The sequence below is a fragment of the Amblyomma maculatum genome, chromosome 3 (genome assembly GCF_055883805.1).
Source record: "Amblyomma maculatum isolate TAMU_Amacu chromosome 3, ASM5588380v1, whole genome shotgun sequence".
Classification (NCBI taxonomy): domain Eukaryota; kingdom Metazoa; phylum Arthropoda; class Arachnida; order Ixodida; family Ixodidae; genus Amblyomma; species Amblyomma maculatum.
The window spans coordinates 110,061,363-110,088,656 of NC_139346.1; the positions used below are offsets into that span (position 1 = coordinate 110,061,363).

The 27,294-nt window shown below is 49.4% G+C and overlaps 1 protein-coding gene across 3 annotated transcripts in view; it reads right to left on the bottom strand.

Annotated features, from left to right (window-relative positions):
* Positions 1-602: 602 nt before the first annotated feature.
* The window catches only part of LOC146195679 (putative RNA-binding protein 19), a 78,880-nt gene continuing 52,188 nt past the window's right edge, over positions 603-27,294 (bottom strand). Inside the window, exons 27-28 of one of the 3 annotated variants that reach the window (XR_014706034.1) lie at positions 1,919-2,063; positions 603-940 (exon numbers count right to left, since the gene is read on the bottom strand). Coding sequence is in view for 1 of the 3 variants with exons in the window: in XM_084597876.1 (XP_084454002.1) it covers positions 1,969-2,063 (95 nt within the window). In the remaining 2 variants the exon portion in view is untranslated. Of the gene's footprint in view, positions 1,060-1,918; positions 2,064-27,294 lie in introns of all 3 variants that reach the window. The other 2 variants (XM_084597876.1, XR_014706035.1) reach the window with 2 other exon arrangements.

Below are 27,294 nucleotides of genomic sequence, written 5' to 3' on the forward strand. Positions count from 1 at the left end.
ACTAGGTTCAGGTATGACCTTCGCCATTTTTCGCCGAGCTAAATTTGATCATAATGCGCTTAAGTTTCCATGCACGCTTGCACTCTTCAAAACATATCAACGCATGTGGTAGTAATAATAATCGCTCCTGTTGCGAAGTGCCGCATGTCAAGGTTGTTCTTCCCGCCATCCCCGATAGTACGCCCTATTTTATCGTTCGCTGGCGCTCCAGCTTAAGAAAAGTTCCCATTGAGGGTTTTCTTGCTTCGCGACCCATGCCGTTTGGCATCATCTGCCAAGCACGCGGCTTATGCCAGACATGCCCCTCAGGTGCACGAACTTCGCGAGACTCTATCGGAAGTACGTAGAGATCATGCCACCCCCTAACTGCGCCGCATGTCAAAGGCTTTAAAACTGAGGTTTCTAAACAGCATGAAAGACCCATCTGCGTGAATCAATTCTTTTACGACCTAAAGTGCGATTGGTTCGCGAAGGGTCAGGTGTATAGCTTCCCACTCGTAAAGCACTGTAGTCAAGAAAAAGAAAAGTGGCAATTTGCTGGAAAGCAACGAAGACAACACTTTATCACACACACAAGTAGGAACTGAGTAGTCAAATAAACAAAAAAAAATACAAAATAAAGCTTTATTAGCGTCCTCAGAACGCACAAAGCTACCCTGGTCATGTATCCCTAGAAGAATGAACCGGCAGGTCATCCATTCTTCGCACGACTTGTTGGCGTGGCCGAACACCTCTCCAGGCGATGAGGTGTACTCTACGAGTTGTCACAGATCAAAATATACGCGAGCTTGGGTGCGCTTCTTCGGCGTTCGCCACTTGAGCACCTGCTTGAGTCTTTTGCAGCCACCGGTCAAGGCGTGACACGACACGCGTTCGTTCGTAGAGCGCAGTGGAGTTGGAAGATGTAGCCTGGAAACTTTCCCCAGTGGACCGAAGAAGCCTGCAGCGAAGACAACATGTGAGGAGATGAATCACCTTGGACCAAAGGCCATGCTCGTGCAACAGTTCTCGGCCAATAGCTTGCCGGCGGCTCAGCTGTGGGCCCCAATATCCCTGCCACTGCATGCAGTCGAGAAATGCATGAATTAAAAAAAAAAGAACAAATGCGATTAAAACATGGACGAGCTTTTACAGGTTGTTCAATATAGAGGGGGCGGTCCCACGCTAAATCTTTATTTCTTAAAATTTTCTCGGCGAGAAAGAATGGGGGGAGGGGGAAGGTTCTGCTTGTTTTCCCATGTAAAATGTCGAACTTGGAACCCCCCCCCCCCCCCCCCCCCTTTCATAGATAAGAAAAAGGCCAAAACTCTCACCGGACGCCATAGTGGTGATAAAAACGCAGTTTTCAACCACCACGCATACAAATACAGATGCAAACGTTTTCGAAAGTTCTGTAGGTCTAAAGCAGTTTCGGTAACTCGGACTTTCACTGCAAAAACGGCGTTCGTCAAGCCAAGGTCACTTGGAAATTAAAGCGACGTAAACTGCACGTGTCCGACGAGGAAAATGCGGCCGGCGATCAAGCGCGGCAGGTGTTCTTTCAAATGATTACTCAGATGAATCGGGTATGGATTGAAAGCCCACACTGTTCCAAGGAAGGCAAAAAAAAAAAAAGAAAAACTCCCTGAGCGAACCATGCTGAACCCCTCCCTCCCTCCCTCCCTCCCCCCCCCCCCCCCCCCCCCCCCACACACACACACACACACACACACACACACACACACACACACACACACACACACACACTTCAATCGCCCTCTCTGGGAGTAGCCCATAAATAAACATAACGATTCCGCCATTCTGTTGAGCGCATGCACGCAAGCAGACCTTTGACAGACAGCCCCGGTACGGCCGGTAATCCGGGCAGTGGTCGTAACCAAGAGCATTACAACACCACCCGGCACAAAGGCCCACCCACCTGTTGGTGCGCATATATTTACAGCTGTGTATACACACAGGGAAGAGATGCTAGAGGCTCCAGTCGGCGCCCGCATCCGGCTGCTCCGAGGAGCCATCCAGCGAAGCCATCAGGTCGGACTTCTTGAGGCGCTTGCTAGACGGACCTGCGAGGCAGAAAAAAAAAAAAAGAAAGAAGGTTTCAGATATGAGCCCAGAGAGAGAGTACGACGGGTATGAAGAAATTCAGGCATTTATCACATTTTCTTTTGTGGTGCACGTCACTCTCTCCAGACAGGTGCAGCACTGCACGTACGAACAAAGTGGACGACCGTACAGACCTTGTAGTACAACACGTGAGATATTTCCGTTCGATTATAGAAAGGAAGAACGAGTGAGCACAGGTATACATCTTCGCAGCGACATCGGTAAGGAGGTTATTACATAGTAATTCATGAAGGTACCCGAAGAAGAACAAACTGATTAAGCCCTACAATCGTCTACTAAATCCCATTCACTTCCATGCTGCCACACTTTGTACTGCCGACAAACGTTCCCGTGAATTCAAACCCCTGAGGAGTAATCGTTGTAACGGTTGTGGGGGTATTTAGCTAACAAACACCAACAGCTTTGTTCCTTCAACGTTTTCCTGGCTAACTATGGACCTAAGATTGTCTGTACACAGCGACACTCGCTAATGCACCTTTTGTGACAACCACGCAACAAAACAAGAAAAAAAAAAAGCAGCAAGGAGCCCGCAGCGTGAAGCTTGATGTCAACAGTTTCCTAGCACAGCCACGGCCGCAGAACTGCGGAGATGCCGGAAACAACCGGAAGGAAAGGCGAAACACCGAGAACAATGCTAACCAGGCACTTTTGTGGTTCAGCGCCACGCCGCAGACACGCGCAAGACCTCCTGCACACCATCTCAAAACAGATAGCGCTACAGCTTCCTTCCCCTTTCCAACTGGAGATTCCCCGGAATGCGATCATGCGCGCCCCTGGGGAGAGCTGGTACAGAGCGCAGCAAATGACCCGTGTCCGGGCACATAGTACATGTGCAAAGCGATGCCGCTGTAAAAAGCATGGACCGCAAGCAAGCGCACGGGAACAGGCAGCGCCGCGCGCGGCCTCCACAATAAGCACAGAAGGAAAGACGCCCGCCCAAACAACGAAAAGCACCCGCCACACGGAAGCGTGTCACCTCTTCGAGCACTTCCAAGAAACGACAGTGTCTACGACGCCAGTACACGTAAACACAGCGCCGCAGACAGAGGCGCGAGGAAGGGGCCACGCCTTCTTCCGCCACGGCCTCAAAGATCTTCGTGCCCCAGCCCGCCTGCGTCGGCAGGCACACACGGTTAGCACGACGCACTCTACATAGAACGAGACACCGCTACAACCGTGCAACAGGGGACGTCGCGACACGCGGCATGGAGTGTTTAACCAAGTGCTAACAAGATGTTCCGCCTCTCCCCCGTGTCGCGTTCGTTCCCCGCGGGGTCGAGTTTCCGACTTTCGAGTGAGGTCGAAGGGCAAAGCGAGCCCCGCGGTCCCGGGAGTCTCCCCGCCAGGCCCTTCTCTTTCGATTCAAATATTCGTTAGCTCAATACGGCCGGCACGTGGTACGAAGCCGCCGCAAATAGAGGGCAAGGGGGGCTTCGCTGAGGGGATGCGATCGCCGCGGTTACAAACCAGGCCCTCGCTACCGACACCTCAGCGGTGCCGTTAAATAACAGAAAAGAACCGAAAAGTCAAAAGATGATGAAACCGTTTCTGGGAAAGCTAATAAAACGTGGCAGCGTGGCGCACGTTTTACGCAGCTGGTTGCCAGCAACTCGGGAGCCGCATTCCAAGGCCTGCTTTCCAGCTATCACACTAAATACTTTACACCTTTTTGGGTGTAAAAACGGGTGCTCGAGTGTCCCTGGGCTAGATACCGTACGTGCAAAACGGCAAGGCAGGGGTAAGGCATATGGCGGTTAATATTCAGAGATTTCCGGTTGGCTGAACTGCGTTGTGTAAAATGGAAGGGGGGCACACAAGAAAACGTGAGAGAGAGAGAGAGATGCGGTCTAAAAATAAAAAAAGAACCGCTGCAGCAGTGTCCTAAGCACTGTGAGGGCTGCCGCGCGCTGCGGCCTCAACAAAACACAGCATTCGCTTTTCGACGTCAAATGACATCTGCACAATGAAGGATGTACTACGGTGAAGCAGTACTGCTCTACTCACAGGGTGTTAGGCCGGGGAAAGCTTTACACCTTTAAGGGCGTAAAAAAAAGTTTAGAACGTACGGCCCGACACCTCAATGTCGAGGTGACGCGCGAGCACAGGCACATGCAGCTTGGACAATTCTCAGCCCCGCAAGCGATACCAATTGCGCATTCCTCAACGCTGACGGGGGCATTCGAGTTAGACAAAAAATTTGTTTTGCTAGTGCCTCGCTAGCGAAAAAGAAACTGACGCCCGCAGGTATGACGCCTCGGAGCCCCAAACAACTAAAAAGTAATAATAATAATAATAATAATAATAATAATAATAATAATAATAATAATAATAATAATAATAATAATAATAATAATAAGCTGCGGCACCGTGCTCTGCATGTAATCGTCGATGTTCGTCAACTTGCATGCACGAAAGTTTTCCACTCGAAAACTGGAGCCGAAGAGGAAGTTAAAGCACCTGAGCCCCGATTTCGCGTTTGGACGAAGATATGCATCTCGCTAGAGAAAGAGAGAGAGAAAAAAAAAACCGTCTTCTCCGGGAATGAAACCTCGGAGTAAAATAGGTGTTGTCGCGAGAGGGAGTTAATTCATGCCACCTGCCATTGTTGACAGGTGGTGACATTGGGAGAAATTTTCCCTTTCGTCCGGTGGAGGGGAGGTGGAAGCAAGGAAGCACTCGGATGTAGTATATATAACGAAATACCTGACTACAACGATAGCTTTTAACGTGCTCCTCCTTCACTACTCAAGCTGGGTCGAAATGGCGCGCTGTTTAGCGTTTCCTCCGCGTCAATAAAACTGATCAATCGAAATTTAACGCCCATTTATTCCCCGCACCACAATAATCAAGATCAACGAAAATCTCCGAAGCGGCTGTCCTACACCGCGCCGGCGTGGCAGCCAGTTTAGCGAAGTAAATTTAGGTCATTATTATTATTATTATTATTATTATTATTATTATTATTATTATTATTATTATTATTATTATTATTATTATTATTATTATTATTATTATTTTGCGCAGGAAGGATTAATATGACGCGGTCGAGCGACGTGTGCCTGCTGGGATCAGTCGTAATCATAACGTCAAACAAACCAGACAGACGTTTCACAACTCACAGCTGGCCTTCCAGAACGCGCATCCCTAACGTTCGACGGCCACTGCCCCGAGTTAACAGTGAGATCGCCACACTAAAATCGCACAATAAAAGGCTAGAAAACTCATTTCAGGGTCAACAGACTAAACAGGTCGGTGCATAGAAATGCTCGTTGGCTCTCGCTACGCCGCAACACAAGGAAGTATACGCCCTTCGTGCTGCACTTAGGATCGCGAGTATAAGCAATGGTCGATACACCTTTCGCCTGGGATATGCCCGACCAAAAAATCTTCACCGAATAACCATGTGAATACCTGCAAACATTATGTTAGATAAATCGCTAAGAAACATACCGCCACCTAAGTCCATGATTCACAGTCTCGAATCACTTGCGTTCTTATAACTACAAATGCACAAGCAATAATGATTCGGAATATGGAATTTCAAGGACAACAGTCAGAAGCGCCATGCGACTACTATGAACAACTTCAACAGCTGCGCTTCAGTTTATAGAACACAGAATGCTCTTATAGCGGCGTAGCCTCCCTACCATTCAATCAGCGGTTCGCATTGCATGCGTCAACATTCGCCGCAGCTCAGTTCTAAACTTCTAAAATTTTTAAAGAAGGGGACAGCCTTATATATTTCACTTGCAGGTTAATTTCACGGGAAAAATCGTAGAAACAACGCAATCACAGTCCCTTTTCACAGAAGTATGAAGCAGATATCATGAATGCAATAAATATACTAGCATTGCAATATCTGACAGTAATAGAGGTCTCTTGTAAGACACACTCGGCAGTCCTAACTTCCGAGGAGGCGTATTTCGCCTGGAGGCAATCAAAGCACTGGGACATATACCGGCAGCGCCACGCGGGCCACAACGATTACTACGGTGGCCTATCGAGACTGGATCTGCACAGATACACTACGCGAACAGCGCAAAAGAAAAGGTGGTCATCTGTAGAAACGAAACTTCACCAGATGAAGTAAAGAAAGAAAAAAACGTATAAAACAAAAGGAAAGCTGCTACTCTATGCCGGATAAGGTGACCCTGCAGGAGCGACCAAGAGCTCTCTTCTTTGCGCCGACAGCTTCGTTTTTCCCACGCTCGCGTAGGCGGCTTTTCGAGTCAAAGGGAGAGCACGGGTCATCGGTTTTGGCGCGTTCGCCGCTCGGCCTCCTCCGTGAAACCGGACACCGGAATCACCAGCAGATGATGATGGCGACGCGAGGCGGTTGCAAATGTCACCCCCCCCCCCCCCCCTCTCCCCCTCCCCCCATCTCCCCGCGACCTCAGCTGGTGCGTCCTCCATCCACGAGTGTTATGAATGCACCAGCAGGACAAGCGACGTGCATCTTGCCCAACGTTGCTGAAAAATTCCCGCATGAACCGATCATACGGAATTATGGGAATGTGCAGTATACGTACGGTATGGAAAACATTATATATGAAAACCTATGTTTTTCATGCATTCCCCATATCTCCTCCATATGGTTTTCATATAATTTCCATATGGCAGGGGTGGAAGCACGCTCTAGAATTTCGGAGCAGCTCAGGTAGCTGTAATAATGCTATTTTGGAGCAGCTTTGGAACACTCGAGTTATGTTTTGCAGCATGTTTCTAAGATCAAACGCCTATATTATTTGCAATTTTATATTCCTGACACAAAGAAAAACAATTTGTGTCCTCTTTATCCAAAATTCAGTGCTTTGCTGACTATTCACAAATCTCTGACAACGCAAATCGCCAAAACTTGTATTAACATTTAAAATTACAGCTGACCTGAGCAACGATTCCACAGAGACTAGCAGCAAACGCAATGCTTGCTTGTGCACTTCTTAACTGAACACAAAATTTGACTGAAAAAAAAAAAAAAAAATGACTTTTGTTTACTAGGCTTGATAGAGAAATGCGGAGTCTTCCACTTTGATGTGCTAATCTGGAATACACATCAATGGGCAGCCCGTTTCCGCTCTCTACCTCGTTTTTACCACTTCCTATTCCATGCCTGAGGCGATACATTCCTGAACACTGGTCAGTAGTGTCTCCAAGGATGACAGACGGCACTCAAGGTATAGTCTTTTTCTCCGTCAGTTGGTGGCTCCTGATGTATTTGCCTTGAAAGACACTGGCATTTCCTCAATTTCAGAATGTTCACGATAAGCCCTGTACGGCTTTCCAACCCCCTTGAGAAGGTTTCTAGTGATTGGCACCTTCGGTACATCACCCCCAAAAATGATTCAAGTATGCTTGTGTCTGGCGTAGGCTTTGCAAAATTGTTATTGATAAACAGGCTCAATGGTGGAGCACCTTCCTGCTTTCACAGCAGAAGCACCATATAGTTTTATGCAGCTTCACAAGTTTCCTAACAGCTCGTAGTAATTTGCGGTAATTGCATAACTTCTCTCTACAGGCGTTTGGAAAGGTTTGGAGGAGATGCTATGTCACATGAACAGCATATTTTTCCGCAAACTGATTCCCTCCAATTGCTCGCGCCTCATTTTAAATTTACTAGCAAACAAATATTTATTATTGCTCCAAATATGCTTCTCTACATTATCAAGGTTTTATTTGTTATTGGCAAAGGTGCGTTATACCTCTGCCACCGGGGCGCTGTCATCGTTTCAACTGTGGAAGCTCCCAAATCAAGGATGCACAACTCCATACATGCCATCAGCCTTCAGTGCTTCACACCATTACATTGTACTAGAATACTGCGGCGGGTTAATTGGATTGGATCACATTCTTTGCAGGCAGTACAATGGCTCACTGTGCAGCAAAAATCAGCTTTCCGCTAAATTTAAGGTCAATACACTTAGGCAGCTGATTTGGAGCAGTTTTTGAGCAGTGTTGTGCTTTGAAGCAGGTAAAGCAGTTTGGGGCAGAACGGAGCAAATGGGGCAGCGCTTCCACCTCTGACATGGTGATAGAAAGCACATTTCGATATGCGCTGTCGCCATTTTCCATCCAATCCATACGTTCCATACGATGTCAATATATACCATATGGAAAACATTAAGAGCCATGGGAGTCAGCATACAGAAAGTTTCACTAGGGACGCGCAGCCGCTAGAGCGTCGAATAGCGATCACGGGAGTGCTACCCACGAGACTTGGTGAAAGTTTCGTGAAAAGGAAACGCCGTGATCTGTTCGTTTACTCTCACAAAATGCTCTTAACTTTGCAAATTACTGTAGTGACCAGGAAATACGACGATGGAGAAGGACGATGCCATGTCAGAGCCGAGACAGGAGAAAGAGCATTTTCTATCTTTCCATCTTGATATTCAGTAATAGGGAGAAGATAACGATGGCGCAGTGCGGCACGAGAATAGAAGTGATAAAAGACGCGCGATGCACAGGTACGTCCAATATGAAAGGGACCATTCAGTCCGAGTGTTCAACTAGTGACCCCATCAAAATTATAGTTGACGAGAAGACTTTTTTCCTGCTTTCTGACTATACTCTTGGCTTACAATTTTCAAAATCATTTTCAGCTTTTGCACAGAAATAAAAACATCTTTTCATGCAGACCGAATGTTTCCTTCCATATTGGAGATACTCATACAGATATAACAAAGAACCTATCTGATGCAATATTTACAGGTTCGCAGATAAGAACGCCTTATTTTCTGGCGAGGTGCGGTGCGACTCAGCTAAACCGTACAGAATGTAGCGGAGAAAAGTCGACATTTGAAATACATGCTAATAAATTTGGAAGCAATCGAAATGACCTTGCAAAGAAAAGGAAAAAAGAAATCTGACAGGTAACTCAGCACAGCTAAAGGCGGAATATCGTGTAGTTACATAGCAATTGCCTCGGTTCAGTATTGCTCTGGTCTGCTGAGCCACGACCTTGATAACTGTTGACCTCCACTGTCACCTCGTTTAACCCGCTGCTGCGCGCCAGACAATCGCCAACCCGGCAATGTAGGCCCATTTCCAAGAACGAGACCGCTTTAAAATGTTGGACTGTCGGCTACAAGGGAGGAAGATCTGCATCCTGTGGCTAATGAGCAACGTTAGGAGCCGGAGCTTGCTTCGCTTTTCGGACGGCAATAGGGTACGGCTCAGACTACGGCTCAGGCTACAGCCCACTTTAAGTTAAAGACAGCCTCCTCTTATGCCACATGGCAAGTCTTCGAATGATAATAAAAAGAGAAGACCTATGTATACGTAGCGCTGCGGCGAGGGAGTTTTTAAAGCCAGTTATTACTTGGGCAGGAGAACCGGTAATTGATAACACTCTTCATTGGCAATCTAAAACACGAAAAATTGCGATGAAGAGTGTTATCAACTTTTGTAGGTATGCGCAGGCGTATTGTTGCCTAATGATAGGACGTTTTTTCGTCGGACGATTCCATTCAGTTGCAAGTTGTAGCTGTTTTGTCCTCGTCTCTCTAGTCCTGTCTTAACGCTACGTTTTTCGCTGAACTATGTCTGACCAACTGGCCTCACAGTATACTCTGTTAGATGTCCTTAAATACCCGCGCTTAATTTCGATTTAGCTTCCATGCATCCCCTCCCTGTTATTTATTCAACAATCTTCCAAACGTCTCTTGTTTACCCCGATTCGTTCAAGCCTTCTATAAATCCCAGGGCCTCGGCTAGAGTGACTATATCCGCATCGATATACGTGATCTCCTTCATGCGCCACTTGGAAGCCAGATGTCAAAATGCATCCCAAATGCATCCCAAATGCATCCCAAAATACATCCCTAATAAAGTAATTCTGGCCTTCAGTGCAACTTGAGGAGGTGAAGACGGCGACATCCGAATCACGGAATAAAAAAATGGGAGCTTCTTAGCACGTAACAAAGTCGGCTATCCAGATGGCGCAGTGGTATAACGTAGTAGTCTGCAGAGAAGCTATCTTTTGCTCTGGCCTGGGTTCCGGCGAAGTTTATTTGCCTACTGAACGGTCAAGGTGAAATTGGCTCCACACAAATAGCGGGTTTTGCTCAGAATGCGGACAGCAGCGCTATAACACGCACTAAGAACGAGACGCACACTGTATACATTCAATCTAGAGCGGGTATACAATTCCGTCCCTGTATCATATGCATAAATACGCCCACACGACCAACCGTTGTCTTCCATCAAACAGAGCGCTGACATCCAGGTACTGACATCGTGCACCAGTGCCACGCACACAGCAAAAAGACACTATACTGCACAGAGGCTTTTTGCGGCGAGCAGTTTCCCGGTCAGTCACGGCGGCACTTTCGCGGCCGCCCCTCCCTGCCTCTTCTTGCCCTCGACAATTGGGTGGCGGCGAAGCGCACTACTTTCCCGCTTTTTCACATCGGCAGCGACGCCGCGCACAGCAGGACCGAGCGAACTGCTGCAGCGCCACTCCCAGCGCACATACATAGGCCGGGTGCATAACGTATGCGCGTAAAGCTGCCGCCATCCGCGGGACGAACGCGGAAAGGCCATGGCCGCCGAGCGATACACGCCTACTGACTGCTGCTGCCGGCCGCGCCAGCCAAGCGCCAGCGTACGGGAGAGCATATATGTATGCGATGCCGTAGCTACGTCGATGTGTGCAACATATATCACGTTGCCGTCCCTCCCTATCTATCTATACCCGTCCCGCAACGAAGTGCGCTGGCCGAGCAATATCGGCGGCCACTCCCAGGAGCCAGTCAGTGCTCAGCGGGTGGGGGTCGAACCCTCGCCCCGCTGCTCACACGGGTGCCCACGAAGCTTCGGCGACGACGAATGGTGGCGGCCAGCGGGCCATTGGCGAAAGCGCGCATACACGGACGCGGCAACGGTCGCCAAGTTGCGCGCAGGCGGTGGGAAGCCGGCAACTGAGAAGCACGTACTTGGGGGTAATCGGGACTCCGGGAGTAAGCAGCCACAGAGTTCCCATGGAGTCGGCCTTCAAGCCTGCGCCGTGCCGTTGGAGTCTCTTGAAGCATGGTCGCTCGCGTTGCGTGGACGGTGTACGATATAGTGTACGATACAGTGAATACGATCTTGCGGCGAATTAGGCGCTCCTAAAACAAGCCTGCGTTTTGAAACCTTCCCAAGCAGCGTCCCGAGATCGTCACGTCTCGCCCGCAACTGATGAAAAACAACATTTCGCGTATACAAGCTTCCGGCCAATTCAACGCGACCGGGATTACGCGGCTTACCCGAACAATGGACAAATCACTTCCTCTCGCGAGACGAAGCCGAGATCCGGGGCTGCTTTTTCGATAAGGGACTTAGATTAGCGCTGCACGCAACTAACAGACTGTGTCGACACTGCGGTCGATAAGCGCAGTGCAAGGCGCGTCCCGGTGTACATTTATATACAACTAAGCGCTCGTATATACTACACTCGGTATAGGGGTCAGGCCGGCATTCGAGGCGTCGAGGTAACCTGCGCACTCGTTGCAGCCACCCCGGCAGGACACGGCAGCTCATCCATACAAGGCATCGAGGCGCCCTAACACGGCGCTGGCCCGCCGGATTAATGGGACCCGCCAGCCGCGGGCTCGCTTTCCGCCGCGCCCAGGCGAAGCGGCGGAAGGCGATTCCGTGCAGAGGAATAGCGGCAGGCGGACGATAGGCTCTGCTGATGCGCAGGCATAAACGATGTTTCGAATCCAGCGACTGCATATATAGGGAGGCCCGCAACCTGAATGGAGCAGGGCCTGTATTCAGAGTTTGCGTCGTTATCGAAGTGTCGCTATCTCACTTGACCTCGAGTCATCTGATTGGCTGAAACGTCGGAACCGGGTGTTGCCACTACGAAACCGGAAGAGGTGGCAACATCATGTCACGGCGTTTTCACGAATCAGATGACTCGAGGTCACGTGAGATAGCGACACTTCGATAACGATGCAAACTCTGAATATGGGCCCTGGATACACAGGTACGAAGTTACCGTTCGATGCGAAGCGGAAAAAAAAAAGAAATTGGCACATTGCATAATGTCAATCACTCTGAACCTGAGACCCACGCATGTGGGCAGGGAAGGGGTTGAAAGGGCGACTATTCTCGTTTCCGAAGACGCAGAGGATGTGCAGCATCGGGACGGGAGTGTCACGAAACTAATAGGTATGCGTGCATATCGTCGTGTCGCACGTTGAACTTCGCCTCTAACGCTTTATTTTTATTCAGAAAACGCTTGCAATAAGAACAAGGTGACACCCTTCCATTTGGTCCCCCTCCTCATTTCCACTGCCAGACTATAGTTAAAAGGGGGAAGCGCATGTGTCTCACTGCACCAAACACGGCCTCGTGCGCAGAAAGAGAAGACGTTGGGCAAGGCGCTCACGGGACGCCGCCGCCGCCTCCTCCATGCAGGCACCACAGGGGCCCCCTGAAATGGGCACTGGCAGGCAACGCCAGGGTCGAGAGAAAAAGGCGGCAATTAATTCGGGCCGGTCCCCACTAGCCTGGGAAGCTCCGCTGCGGCGGCGGCACGCCTCCATCCTTCGACGTCGTCGACGCATGTGAGAAGTACGCGTCTTCCGACCGACAAGGGGTCGTTCCGCCGGAGACCAACGGCCGCCTCATTTATCTGGCCCAGTCCACGTGGGAAAAGCGCATGCGCGCCCGTGCACGTATCTGTATACGCAGCAAGACTCGCCGCTGTTGTTTATTTTTATTCGTGGGCATCCGATAGCTGAACATTGAGGCTATTCGTTTGGTCTCGGCCTATATGCCGGGCAAAACACGGCGGGTCACCGGATGCACACATAAGCACGCGTGCCACCGCCGCGTAGTGCGGGGAAACTGTTCAATTCAATTCATTTGCCATCCTGGTACAAATGATGGCTGGAGTCCAGGGTAAAAGCTGCCGTTTGAAAGCTTGACAAAGCCATGGGCCCCTACTTTGGCAGCACTACAGTAGTCAGGCATATGGATAATAAAAAAAAGTTCATGTCGTGTGCATTGAAACGCAACTTGGAAACATTGAGATAATAAAGCTATTGTCTGTTTACAGTTACACACGTAAGAACAAATATACAATAAAAACAAGCAGATGAGAAGCCCACAATTACGGCGAATTAAAAAAAAGAAAGCAGGTTAAATCAGTCACGAACGAAACCGTTAAATTAAATGAAAACGTACTCAAATTCCGACGTGCAACACTGTGAAGAAAATATCGCTTTGTGCTGCTAAGTTGTTAAAAAGGCGGGGTAGTCTGTCTGCTCACCACACAAAGTTATGCAAGGTTTTACAATATTTCTTATACAATATACAATATAATATCACACAATATTTCTTGTATTGTATGATGACTCGTTTTTCTGGCTCAGCTAATTGGAAAGGAAAGATGTGTTGTTTGAGACCTCATCTTTTTTAATCTTGCTTAAGCGGTATAGTCATAAAACCTAGTTATTGGAAGTATACTGTATTTTAAGAAAAGAGGTGTAGTGTGGTAAGTTAGCGGAACATTTTCAAGGATCCTAAGAATTTTTTCTTAACACAGTGTGTAACGCTGAAGACATTTCACCCACTAAAACCGGTTTGAGATTTAACATTACGTATAAAACGCTAGGACTAGCCCAGAGTTTATCGGCGAGTGGTGACGTGCCATGCAGCCAGATACCTGTTCGAAAACACGCTAATTTTGTACCTCAAATATATAAAGCTTCTGTATGTGCCGACAGCATTGGACGCTCTCGGTTCTCGAAAAGTCGAAAACATTGACTTCCAGTATTATGCTGCACCTCCACAATACGCGCTGGTGCTGAAAAGATAACGCGTGACAAAATATTACAACGATGCGACGTTTACAGCTTGGTCGCCAAAACAGTGCAGGCGTTCTATATTGCGACGAACCATTCAAATATTTTCTTTTCTTTTTTTTTTCGATAGCCGCAGGTATGCGGTCTTATCATTGTGAATCTAGCGCGCGAATCCCTTCTGTATTCTTTGTTCATGCTCGTTGTCGCGAGACGCGGCCTTATCATTTCCTTCGTTGCGGTAGGATGATCCGTGATATATCTTGAAGGATTCCAGCCGCGCGCTTGTATTTCTACAATGTTCCCGGTTATACTAGTCACTGTTCGCGGTTTTATCGAGATCTTTCTACGCTGCTTTTAAATTGAGCGCTGACTAGTGAAACGGGTTAACTGGAGCACAGAACCGGGTTAATTGGAGAAATATGGGAGAGGCCTTCGTCCTGCAGGGGGTATAGTCCGGCTGATGATGATGAAGTGAAACGGGCGTTCGTAATTCGACGACCAGCGAGCACGCTTGTTGCTATCGCCACCGCCGAGTTGTTCGGTTATTTTGAGAGCTCAAGTCAGCCCAATAAAGAGTTAATTTCAGTGCTTCAACGCCTGTTCACAAATGAACACAGCGTTGTCATAGCCACGTGCCATCTTGTGGAGGTGCTGGGTACTTTCCCTCCGCGGTTTCGATGTCTGCATGGCTCACTCAGACGACGATATTCGATCGGGGCGGCACGGTCAAGACTCCGCCGAGGATGTTTAGAGCGCTGTGGAGCGTATGACGGTGTCCGTTGAGAGCTTGATGAGTTCTGAGCGAAGGTCAATGATCGACGTTCACTGAGAAAATCCATGCCTATAGAATAACGTCTCGCGAGCAGTTCTGTAGGACCACGAAGCTCGTACGATAAGTACGCCCATTTACTGTCCCTCTTGCGGTGCATCAACCGGACGGCGTAATGAAGTTACCACCAACGGTGCGGAATAGCGGGCCATCCCAAGTGGCTGTCACTTTCTTGAGCTGGGCGGCGAGCGCTCTACTGATGACAGAACAGTCAGCTCCGGTGTCTACGGCGGTGACTGTGCGACCGTCGACAGCAACTTGAAGGTTGCTTGTTCGCGTCCATTGCACGTGGGCCTTGTGTCCGATCTCGGCTCCGTAGTTCATTGAGGTCACGGCCGGGGCACGTCGTTGTCACTTCGCTGGGCGGCGGTGTCAATTTAGAGCCTTAGCGCGTGATCCTCGAGATGGTCTTCATAGGGTGCGTGGTCGTAAAAGTGGCGTCATCGTTAATGGTCGTAGTCGCCGGAGGATCTTCGGGTTTTCGCCGTTGAGCAACCTCACCTCCAAAGGTTGCTGCCTTAAGTTTCCCCTACGGGGGCTAGGGGAGCTTCCTTGCACGAACTTAATCGCGGCGCCGAGCGTGACCAGAAATAGTCCGCATTGTGCGCCTAAAGCCTTATTAAGCGCGCCAAAGGCCCTAGTTACAGCTAATCGTCACATGGTCTTTACAGAAAAACTGTCCGCTCGCGCTACCGATTTGACCACTCCGATTTTTCTGCCGTGCTCTCACACGAACTTTTAGGCAAGCCGCGACGAACATCCCGCCATCGCTGAAACGTGAGAAGGCGGTGAAGAGGCTGCATACGAATAGAAAAAGAAATAAAAGCGTGACTATAGCACCGCTTGCGGGACAGCGCAGACTGAAATATTCAGTGTTATCGTGCCTAATGATGAGGTAGCAACGGGCCGAGGCGGGTGGACACTGTACAGGCGGCAAATGCTTCCACATTTCTCGCCCTGTTCTGATGACAATAAGTGAAAGCGATGCAGCTGCGAAAGATCCTTCCTTCACGACTGCTCGTATAGAGCAGCAGCTGTTAAGGACGCCTCTACAGCGTGACCAGAGGGCGGACGATCGAGTTCAGGTTTGGAGCAAAAGTCAAGAGGGAGATGATCGACATTTCCACATGAAACGCCCACGCGTGGGTTGCCAAGAAGCAGCATGTATACTTGGGCCCCGCCGTGGTGCCTCAGCAGTGGTTAGGGCTGCTGAACCCAAGGCCGCGGGATCGAATCCCGGCCGCTTTTGGATAAAAACGCGAAAAGAAAAGCGCCCGTGTGCTGTGCGATGTGAGCGCACGTTAGGAAGCCCAGGCCTCGAAATTTCCGGACTCCTCTATGGCGTCTCTTATAGCCCGAGTCGCTTTTGGGAAGTTAAACCCCAAAACCTAACCAACCAATATAGACTTGATTGGTTAAAAAGAGGAAAGACACGAGCTGGCCATCTCATCCATCGGTGTGTAGGTGTTCGTTTAGGCTAGCAAGATCACTCCGCAGGCTGCTCTGACATACTTATGGCTGTCGCTAGAATAGCCATAGGGGATGAGATCTGCCGCAGTTGGCACATGAAAGGGTTAACTGTAGGGTGGTAACAACCGATATGTGGGAGTGTGGCCTTGCAGTGATAGTCGGGTTGGTGATGACAGTGGCCATCTAAAATGATTTTACTCACAGCGACGATACAACCATTCGTATAGCACTAAATTAAGAATAAACGGCGATTCTGTTTTAAAGCGAACTGACGGAGAACAATTCGTCAAGGATGGGGCGACGAATCGCGCTAACTCAAGACGATCGGCCGGCTACCTTAGAAAAAAGATCGCCACGTATTACAGGGGCAGGCGCTATATGAATGCCCTTAGGAGCGGGGGCGTATGCCACGCAAGACAAGAGCAGAGGAATGCGCGCGCCAGCCTGGCAACATGGACGACGACAGTGACGCCCGCGTACTGCACGCAACGCCCACCGGTGCCGCTGCTCCCACCCGACAGAGAGGCCCGCACCTGTGCATAGACGGGCCGGGGGGTCAACATGGGTCAAACGGAACTTTCGCAATAGAAACACGGGCAAAGGGGGGAGGGGCGCCCGGTTCAAGAGTCGGAACGCGGCGACGAAAACAATCTCCGCGGCCACATAGCGTGCGTATATGTGTACTATAAACATGCCGCTTTCTCTCTGTATCGCCATATGCGCAAGCATGTTCGTTAACACGCGCGGGCGTAACACAAGCACAACTCGGGACGCTTGTTGCGCACACACGAGAGCGAGCGAGAGCGTACGTGTGCACGGTCTACACGCAAGGTAGCGCCAAGAGACGCCCGCAAAGAGCGCGCTGCGAAGCAAGTATACACGTGTGCGCGCTGCTCGGGCAGAAACAATACGGATCTTGGGCGACTGAAGAGGGGAGGTACGGGCCGACCCATCCCACCAGCCGGGGCGGCTACGAAGAGGAGGAGGGGGCTCCAGTAACGCCCCGGATCAACGAGATAAGAGTGGGGGGGATCCCTTCTCCCGTGAATCCGCTTGGCCCTGCAGTGGCCAGCGCCTGACTTGTATGTAACAAGCAACTGAGCCTGCGTGCGCATCCTACGCACCGGCCCACCATAGCAAAGGAAGAGTATACGCGTGAAGAAAAAAGGCAAATCTGATATAGAGAACGAGAGGGAAGATCTATGTGCAGGCGCGAATGAGTTTGACGAACGACGCAGAGGGCTCGCGTGTGCGTGTGTGAGGCGTTGTATACAAGCATTTCTCTCTTACGTGGCTCAACGATACCGCCCATTATCGCGGCCGGTGGAACCGATAAATCAAACGCCGCGATGACGACGAGTACCGAAACAACATCGTCGGCCGCGGGTACGCAGCGTTCCTCGAAAGTCTACTGAGAGCCGCGCGCGAGCCTCCGCTTTCCGAGAAAGGCGGGGCGCCCCAACGGTGCCCGCTTTGGAATGCACGCCACAAGGGACGCCCAGACAACTGAACTTCGGGACAAACTGGCTAAAGAGCTGGTGGTATAGTGAAGACGTCGTACGCGTCGTATACGCCATGACACGGGCTGTCGTGGCCAAAAATTTTACCGGATGTGGTCCAAAGGAATTGGAAATTGTGGCAACAATTCAGCCTTCACGCTCGCCCCCGACAAACAAGGTCTTGCCGCCGCTGACTCTTCGCTCCCAGGCGGAGGCAGGAAAACTCCAGCTTCGCTTGCGAATACTATTTAAAACATGACGGAGTTTAATTAAACCTGGTTATAACAAGCGAAAGCAACCGCCGCCGTCGCTGAGTGGTGAAAACATTCGGCTTTGAACCCGAGCACTCGAGTTCGAACAGTCCCGACCAGTTCGAATTCGCTCAGATTTTTTTTTTCTCTTCTTTTATTGGTTTGCAAGCAGTACATGCGGACTAGCTAAATCACCGCCAAAAACGACCAAATCGTAGTCCGACCTTGTGAGGCATTGAAGGTCATTCGCCGACACCCGGCGAGCTTGAAAGTTGCTGCCCGGAAAGCAGAGCTTCCGGTATAAAACGAATTTCTGCGTACGAAACATTCGAATTCCCCCCCCCCCCCCCCCCCCCCCCGCAATGCACGCACGTGGGCGCAAAGATTTTCAAGTTTGCTTTTATTCTTTCGGGCACTTTACGCACCTGCTAAATTGTCAGTGCAAGAGCGCGGACCCCTGTAGTGAGGCTGCGGCGATGACCCACCGGGAAACAAAGCTGCTGCCAAGCGCCAGAGGGGGGGGGGGGGGGGGGGGGGGGGCTTTTCATATTTATCCGTCGTGCTTCGAGGGACAATGGACTATAACGTTGTCCAATCGACGAAACTGCTTCGTAAACAACTTTTCGCGCTCCAAAAAAACAAACAAACAAAAAAAACAAAAACCAAACGGCACTGCGACGTCAAAGGGATTGCGGGACGAAGGCACGCAGCTAATAAGTGACACAACCAAATTTCACAGACGGCAGCGGTACTCGGCATTTCCTCCATCGACAGGTTCTTCGCAACATATCCCTTCCAATGCAATAGGCCTGTCCGTGTCAGGCGAACACGGAAGGCAACACATTACCAAAGGATCCCAGTCTGTACCAGAAAAGCGCGATTGGATGATGCTCTCACGGCGTGCCTGTGAACGCTGAGTTTCTTAAAGTGACGACATATGCACCAAAAACCCACTGAATTAATCGGTGCTAGCTGCAAAACACTCGCACGCTCTGCCCCGAAGTACTGCGTACGGTACCAATCTTGGCCCTCACTTTATCTATCTCTATATATACAACACCGGAAATCACACTGGCCTAGGAAAGACAAAAGGTGGTAATAATTAAACAAAAATTTTCAGAACTTACGCGAGGAGAGAAATGCCCACAGGGAAAGAAAAAAGAATCATTTGCAACACGTCAGCGCGGCAGCCCTAAATTCGAGACTACATGAGTATTAACGTGTTAAACGGCTACAAAGCTTCCTGTCCGTTCTTTCTTTCCTTTTTTTTTTTTTTTAAGAAAATACGTTGCGTGAAAGTTTCAAGCATGGCAGCTTCTTCATGCAATAAGGCCTATAATCAAAAATGTTCCGCGCAAAAAAAAAAAAAAAAAGTTTTATAGTTTGTTTTTGCGCAGTTTATCACTCTCCATCGGTGATGGATAAACGAGCCATGTTTGAGGATGGATGCCTGCTTCGCAAGGTGATCTCGGTGAAGAACTTGGTCAGCAAGGTACCGAACAAGATCGAAGCGGAGAGATGTTTAAGGTAGCAAATTATAGCGCGAACAAAGAAAAACACTGAACGAAACGACGCAGAAAAAAAAAAAAAAAGAACTGCGCAGCGCCTGTCCCGCCTCGTTTCTTTCAGTGTTTGCCTTTGTTCGCGCTATAATTTCCCACCTTAAAGATGTTGCACCATCTGGTAACCGAGGAAAGGAAGGTCGGAGAAAAAAAAAATGCCTTTGCGATTCGTGCCTTTTCTCCAATGCATTTGACCGCTAGAGCTATTCGCGCCTCTTACATTTCCGGTGCAGTCAAGAGGTACCACGTGCCAATAAACACCTGCTTAAAGCGAGCCCGGACGGCTAGCTCCTCGCTTGTGGTAACTTCACGATTCACAGGACCGAGCTATGGCCACGTGACGAGTTAGGCAGGTGACGGCGCTCACGTCACAAGCGAGAAACTAACAGCTTCGCCGTGAAACTCCTAACCCTCATACGGGGCGAAGAAACAGTAGCGGTAAAACTAACATCTATCCTCCTCCCCCCCACCCAATCATATGGCCTCGAAAGAAGCCCTTCAGTCGATGATGTCAACCGATTTTCACGACGCCGCAGTGAATCGATTAAATCGGGATTATAGCAAATTAACTACAACAGAGCCGTGGTGAACTCGCTTCCATATATTTTACCCTGTTATGCCACGCTGTAGCAAGTGTAAGGGGAGTACAGGACTATCCACGGGTCGACGTCACTTTCTGCAGAGAGGCCTTTTGAGCGGCAAAAGCCTCTTTTTCTTTCTTTTTTTTTTTTCTGGAGTCGCATTCGACTATTACCGAGCGCCCAAGTTAATTCACGGCTCACACGAGATAAGCCAATGCGGATGCCGCGACCGGGCAGCCCACACAGAAATCACCGTTTTAACCAAGCGTTACGAACGTGCCTGCGTGGCCTATATAAGGGTAACATGAATTGCAAGGGTCCTGGCAGGCTGATTCTGATATCACCTTTTCATGTGTGAGGAGAGACCCGAGTTTTCAACTCCTGCCGAACGCAGCATCAGGCACCCCTATACGTCCAGTCAGTGCACGACCATGTCAGCTGCTAGCTATCGCCTGACAGCGCCATGCTTGTAATTTTTCGCACATGGGGCCTTCGACGATATCGCTTTTTAAAAGGGACGTGACGCCCTGTGCACATTCTGCATCTAAGAGATGTCTGACGGACGTCCCCGAGATTGCGTGCACGCGACTCGATATTCAACGCCGACAGCAACTGGATAACCACAAGCATCTGCAAGGCACGACTGGCTGTTCGCCGTCGACGTGCCCCGAGCTTCACTGGCGTGTCTCCGGGGCTCTCTAGCGAGCTAAATGATCCAATTATATAAAGAAAGACAGTGAGGTGGAACAAACGAAAGAGAGAGAGAGAGAGTGACGACTTTTCACCCCTGCTGCGCTCCAGGTGACGACGACAGCAACGATCGAGTGGCGATCGGTGACGCCGCGGGCACACGTCATCCCTCCGACGCCAGACAAGGCATACACACTAGCACACCACAACCGAACACGAGCGTGCGCCTTCTGCCCGAGATGCGACCCATACAGTGGACCAGGCGCCGCACCCCCCGCGGGCGCAGGAATTTCGTCAGTTTTCCATCTTCGGATGGCTGAGGCGCGCGCGAGCGGTGTTGCGTGGAAGCGAGAACGCGTCACCTCTCTGCTTTGCATCCTTTTGTTCCAGCTGTCTCTCTGCCTTCTTTTATTCTCTTTTATTTCTTTACAACAAAACAGGCGCCTGGCAGTCAAGCCCTGCTCCTTGTTTTCGCTTCCCTGCATGCCAACCTCACCACGGCCCCGCACAGGTCGAAGGCGATACTTCGCGGCGCGGCTGTCAGCACTCGGTTAACGATACCCGCCAGAAGGCGGCGCACATGCCGACTGCTTGCATCTGCTGGAAACTGCAACAAATTCTAAACGGAATGGAAGGGCACCACAAGGGGCTGCGGAGAAGAGATGTGCGTTCTTCACCGCCGCTTATTTTCATGCTTACACATATTACTGGTACTACATCGTCAAAGCTGGGGATGGAACGGAAATTAGAGATGAATAGAATATTGTCCAGGTGGCGCTGCAATTGTTCTGCACTGGGTGCCCACGGCAAAACCGCAACTGAAGCGGTACAGGGAGATATGGGCTGGGCATCTTTCGAAGTAGAGGAAGCTCAGCGTAAAATATCATATGAGGAACGCCTGAGGAAATTGGACAGCAACAGATGGGCAGCTAAAGGATTTAAATATACCTATGCTTAAAAAGCGTTGACTCACAATGGAGGAAAACAACTAGGAACCTAACTAGTAAGTATGCTAGTCACAAGGACGGAGAAATAAAGAGCGTTAAGCAACAGGTGAAAAACGCAGAAGGTAAAAATTGGATAAATTCGATTAAAAAAAAAAAAAAAACGAGTGTGGAATTATACCGAAAGTGTAAAATGCAGATCAGGAAGGAAGCTTTCTTTGATAACTCAAGAGGCAATGCCCCACTCTTTGAAGCTAGATCAGGGTGCCTTAGAACACGCAGCTACAAAAAGAAATTTAACAATGAAGATGACGCCTGTGCTGTATGTGGTAACTCCAGTGAAACAATTGACCATATTATACTCGAATGCAATGGTATCCATCCGGAAGTCGATGCAGGCGCAGTCACTCTTCCTGAAGCTCTGAGGTTTAGAGATACCAGTGGCCGGGTGAATAAACCGGCGGTGAAAGCTAGCAAAAAACGTCTGGAAGATTGGTGGCTTAAAAGCAGGGAAGTGACATAATGTTAGTAATGTAGAAACTAAAAATTTAATAAATAGAATGATGGTTTAGTTAACCAATCTAAATCAATAATTAACATATTGGGCGAAAAATGAGCATGATAGGTACTGCTGCCACCCCGTTTCAAAGGGGACGCTCCCACCCACCCACCCACCTACCCACCCGTCCGTCCGTCCGTCCGTCCGTCCGTCCGTCCGTGTCCGTCCGTATCCGTGTCCGTGTTCGTCCGTCCAGCGCGCCTCAAAAACGCTGCTCTTAGCCGCTTGGTTCGCGATAAACGAACGAGCATACTCAGCACCACTATATAGATATGCGTGTGAAAGATAACGCCCTTGCCTAGGCGCTCTCGATGTAGCAGAGTTATCTGACACACGCCATGCAAAGCTTCGACAGAGCGTGCAATTTGATCCCTGTAAGCTCAGGCAGGTGGCGAGAAAACGCCTTGCGAAGGCGACTCAAAAGTATTTGCTCTTCTCACTAGGATGTGTTACGGCGCGGCGATCGACACAACGAAGTTCATTTTGTGGCGACGAATGGTTCGAATTGAAACAAAGCGCTTATCGGGACTGGTGCTTGCCGATTATACCATTCTTCCAGACCACAACTAGAAAGCCATTAAGTTTGAGATTGTGGAGATATTAGGCGTAAAGGAGGCTGAGGTTCAGCGGCCTAGATCTTGCGCATAAAAATCGAGGAATGAGATCTATATCAGCAAACACCGGTACGATCCATGTACCAGACGTCCCAACTGAATGTAACCGAACAGAAAAACGGCGTGTCCTGTGATATCAATTCAGAGCTGTGGAGAGTCGCCTAACCTAGTGTGCACTATTTTTTTTTCTCCTTGCCAAAACATAATTACTACAGAACAATTATCCCTTTTTTTCAGTGGCTCAAGGCCCAAAATGTGAATGTCACAGTTGCAGGCAGTCCCGAAAAGAAGGCTCTATGCTGTTTCCACCAAGCCACGATTTACGTAGCTTTATACACGAGCCTTCAAAAAAAGCTGTCACGTGACCAGCAGTTATAGATACGCCCAGTGCGCACAGGAAGACTTCATAGGAGAGAGAGTACAGCATACATAGAAAACCTGACTTTGTTATCTCAGACGCCTCTTGGGACTTCGAAGCGGCGCCGCTGACCCGTGGAAGCGTTTTTTTTTTTATTTACTGTACGAATTATGATTAACAGCCACTAAATAATGCTTTACGTAAACGCTAACTTGGCGGAAACAACGTAGCTATCTGTTTTTCGAGACAATCTACAATGTTTGCACAGACACTTTGTTTGTCAAGCAAATAAATAAATAAATAAATAAACATATAAATAAATAAATAAATAAAAGGACAGCTAATTAGCCCCCATTTAGCATCCACCTGCTAATCCAGTTGGAGGCTAGTTTGTAATGCTGTGCCTTTCTTCTCCTCGAAACAAACTTAAGCAAAAAAACGAAAAAAAAAAAAACGCGGAATAAGATTGAGCGTCCTCCTAATTATTATTATTTTTTTTTTACTTATTTTCGAGAAGGCACACGTTAACGGAATCAAATGTACGCGCCTCCATGGACTGCGGGTATAGCCGATCTTACTCGCTACCCTAAGGGTCCGCAGTTCGATTCCCACCTAACTGCTTCATTTTTTTTTTTAGTGCAATTTAAATTCTTACATGTCGCGATAACAAGCGTCCTTCTGCGGCGCAATTTATGCGACATTTTTATGAATTTCAATTTCATGTTTCGCCACGGTCCTCTCGACCATTTGGGGTTTCTCGACGGCGACCACTACGCTATATAGGCTCTTCGCTAAAGGGGTATTGCTGCTGCGTTGAACTCGTAACAAACCAAAGCCGGCGCCGGGTAAATGACAAACGTGAAGGGGAAAAAAAAAAAAAAAACAAAAGAAAAAGTAAGGAACAGACAAAAAGAAAATGATGACGAAAAGAAATGAAAAGGAAACGAAGAAGGAAATAAAGGTAACCCTGAATTTCAAAGTCACGACAACCGCCGAAGAACGCTTTCCAGGTCCAGCGCACGAGGGCACAGGCATTTGGCCCGTGAGGGGAGGGAGGGGGCGGCAATAGGAGCGCCATGCTTTTCCTAATCGACCTGTCACTCAACGGCGGTCCAGGAACGCTCCCGAGCGCCTGCGTCTCCCGACAAAAGGAGAGCAGACTCGCTCCCCGACTGCCGCAGGAAATGAGGAAACCCGAAGCCATTGCTGCTGCTGCTGCTGCTGCGGTCGTAGTCACCAGTACTGCAGCCGTAGTCGGAGCTAAAGTCAAGCCGGAGGAGGACCCCCGGGCTATGAAGCTGCCGACCCACAGCCATATGTTTTCTTGCCTAGCTCTCTTTCAAGTAGTTTCCTTACGCTAACACGCCTTCCCATTTCTTTGGGACGCGAGCCATGCGCGAAAGTGTTACTCGGAAGTTTCACCTGGCTCCGTGTTACCCGCTCTCAAAGGGAGACGGACATTACAAATCCCACCAACAGAAAACGAAACTATGGGCTTTCGCCAAGGCAGCAGTCGCGCCTGTGTGTTCGGAGACGTCGATTGGTGTTTTGAAATAACGCCAGGTGTTGGAAACTAATCCGCGGCCTTCCAGTACACCGTCCTTCAAGTACATTCTGGACGTTAAACGACCCAATCATTGGTTATAACAGATTTACAAGTGCGCACAAGCAGTCTTCTGTGGCCATCACTCGGCGGATCTGGGTCATGATGGCGCCAAAGGGCATACGGTGACTGCCACTGAGCGACCACATCCCATGACGGTGAGGGTCCTGCAATTTTTAATTCCCTTCCCTTTTCAATTTTTTTTTTATAGGAAAGGCGGGGAGAGGGGAGGGGGTTAAGGGAAGCAGAGACGGTGGCAGCTTTTCCAGCCGTTATTCCGGAGTCGCGGCGCCTTCCCATCACCCCGCCTTTTGCGGACGATAAGTTAGAAGATATCTGGTCCGTTTGTGGGTTAAATCACGATTAAGGACTTCGAATCAAAGGCCTATAGGCTAGCTTAACCCTCTAATGACCCGCGTACGGTACATCGTATGCAGCAAACAGAGCAAGCGAGATTATTTTCACTCCTGCGAGCAGAACTATACATGCGCTGCTGAATTACGCGAATAAACAATTTTTTTGCAACATACCCATCAGGTCAATAGCATCAGCTACGAGGCATCGAGAAGGCTTACAGAAAGATACAATTTTCGAAAATGTTATAAGACATCAGGCAAAGCAGCCTTTCTTTTATGCTGGCAGTTATCGCTACAGCCCGCTTCTCTGCAGTTATATCGTTCTTGGGCATTTATAAATTACAAAAATGACCAAAATTACATTAACGCCCGCTCGGCCTGTTAGTTTGAAAATCTATCGGTCTCACACCTTTACAGCGAAGGGACAATTAGTGAGGAAATTTTAGAGATTGTTAACTTAATTTAGTACTCATACAATGCAGGCTTAACTGCATAATTCCGACGAAACTGCATATATTTGCGCACAGTAAATAAAAAGGATAGCTGAAGCTAGCGATGAAAAAAAAAAAAATAGCAGTGGTTCAACTTGGTTAAACCGACGGCCGAGCGACAGCTGTTTTGCGTTTTGCGTTTGTGGCTGTGATATAGGTTTTACGTTCGTTGACGACATGAGACGTTTGGGCGATGGCTTCTGGAGCGCGCATTCGTTCACGGTCCGTTCGCGGTTAGCTGCGAGTCGTGCTTCTGGTTGCCCTGGAGTTTCGCTGTCGCTGCTTCGCCAATTCGCCTTCGCGATGAGCTATATCGCTGGATGAGCTGACAGAGCCATTAGTTGGCGACGCTGACGTTTAGCACCATGGCGAGTTTCACGATCCGACGTCCTCGGCTCCTGATTTATGACTGGCGGGGCAGACTCGGCAGCCTCTTTACGCAAAGCGAGCACGCGATCCTGTGATGTTAGCGTATACCGTCCTGACCTAACACGCTACCCAGCTGCCAGAGCGGAGACCGACATCCCTCGCCATTACACGTGGCTTGCTCAAGAGCAAGCCACGTGTAATGGCGAGGGATGAGGCGAGAAGATAACGAGCTCTGGGTGCCAGAAAGCGTTCTCGTCACGAGACTATATGGCCTGGTAATAGCGCCTTTTTGTTCCTTAGAACGATAGGTCTCTACTCAATGCAAAACCTGAGTTTCTTGTGGCGCCCAGTTCTTGAACTTCAGCCAACCTCAAGGTGTAACCTTGAGGTTGGCTGAAGGTCACAGTAACCACAGTAACGTCACTGCTTACCCATTTGACTTTTGCTCTTGTAACCTTGCGATCGGTTTCTGGGGAAAACACGTTCCCTCCTGTTCCCCGCCTCTTCCTCATCGTCTCAGATCCCGCCGCTAGCAGGGGTTGGCACGCAATGCAGTGTGCTCCAAGGGCGATCAAGTCGGGCACAGGCGGTTAAAACAAACAAAGCGGCACATACGCGAGACGAATAGACGAAACAATACCAGAAACGAGCGATTCTGGGTATCGCGTCACTTTTGCGCGGCCGCTGAAGGTTGCCGCATTTTCTGCATCAAAAATGTAATTTCTAATTTTTATTTTAACATGTGACAGCACCCTCCACATTTCGAGCGCTCAATCGCAGTCTTTCGACGCAAGCCGAGATTTGGTGCAAGCTGACCTTTAAGCCACTGCAGTCCACAGGTGACGGACGAGGGAACGCGAATACGATAGCGGAGCTGTGTACTGCAGAAGACAAACCAGCGCTGATCCACAGGCGACGCGTGTCAGGAAATCGAGGGCCGGGAGAAAAACCTCTACACATAATAACATAAAAAAAACGAACAAACAAAAGAGGCGTACCAAGCGAGGCAAAGGGAAATGGAGACGGGAGGAACAAGGAGGCTGGATGAGACTCGTGTTCGGTTTTCGCCAGCGCGCGTCAAAGCTTCGCCTCGAGCAGGGGTGCACCCGTCAAAATGGCGCCCTCCGTCCGCGCGCCCAGATCAAGTGGGCGCCGACGCGAATTGCGCTGCAACAGAGGCGAAACTAAATGCCGGCAGGCTC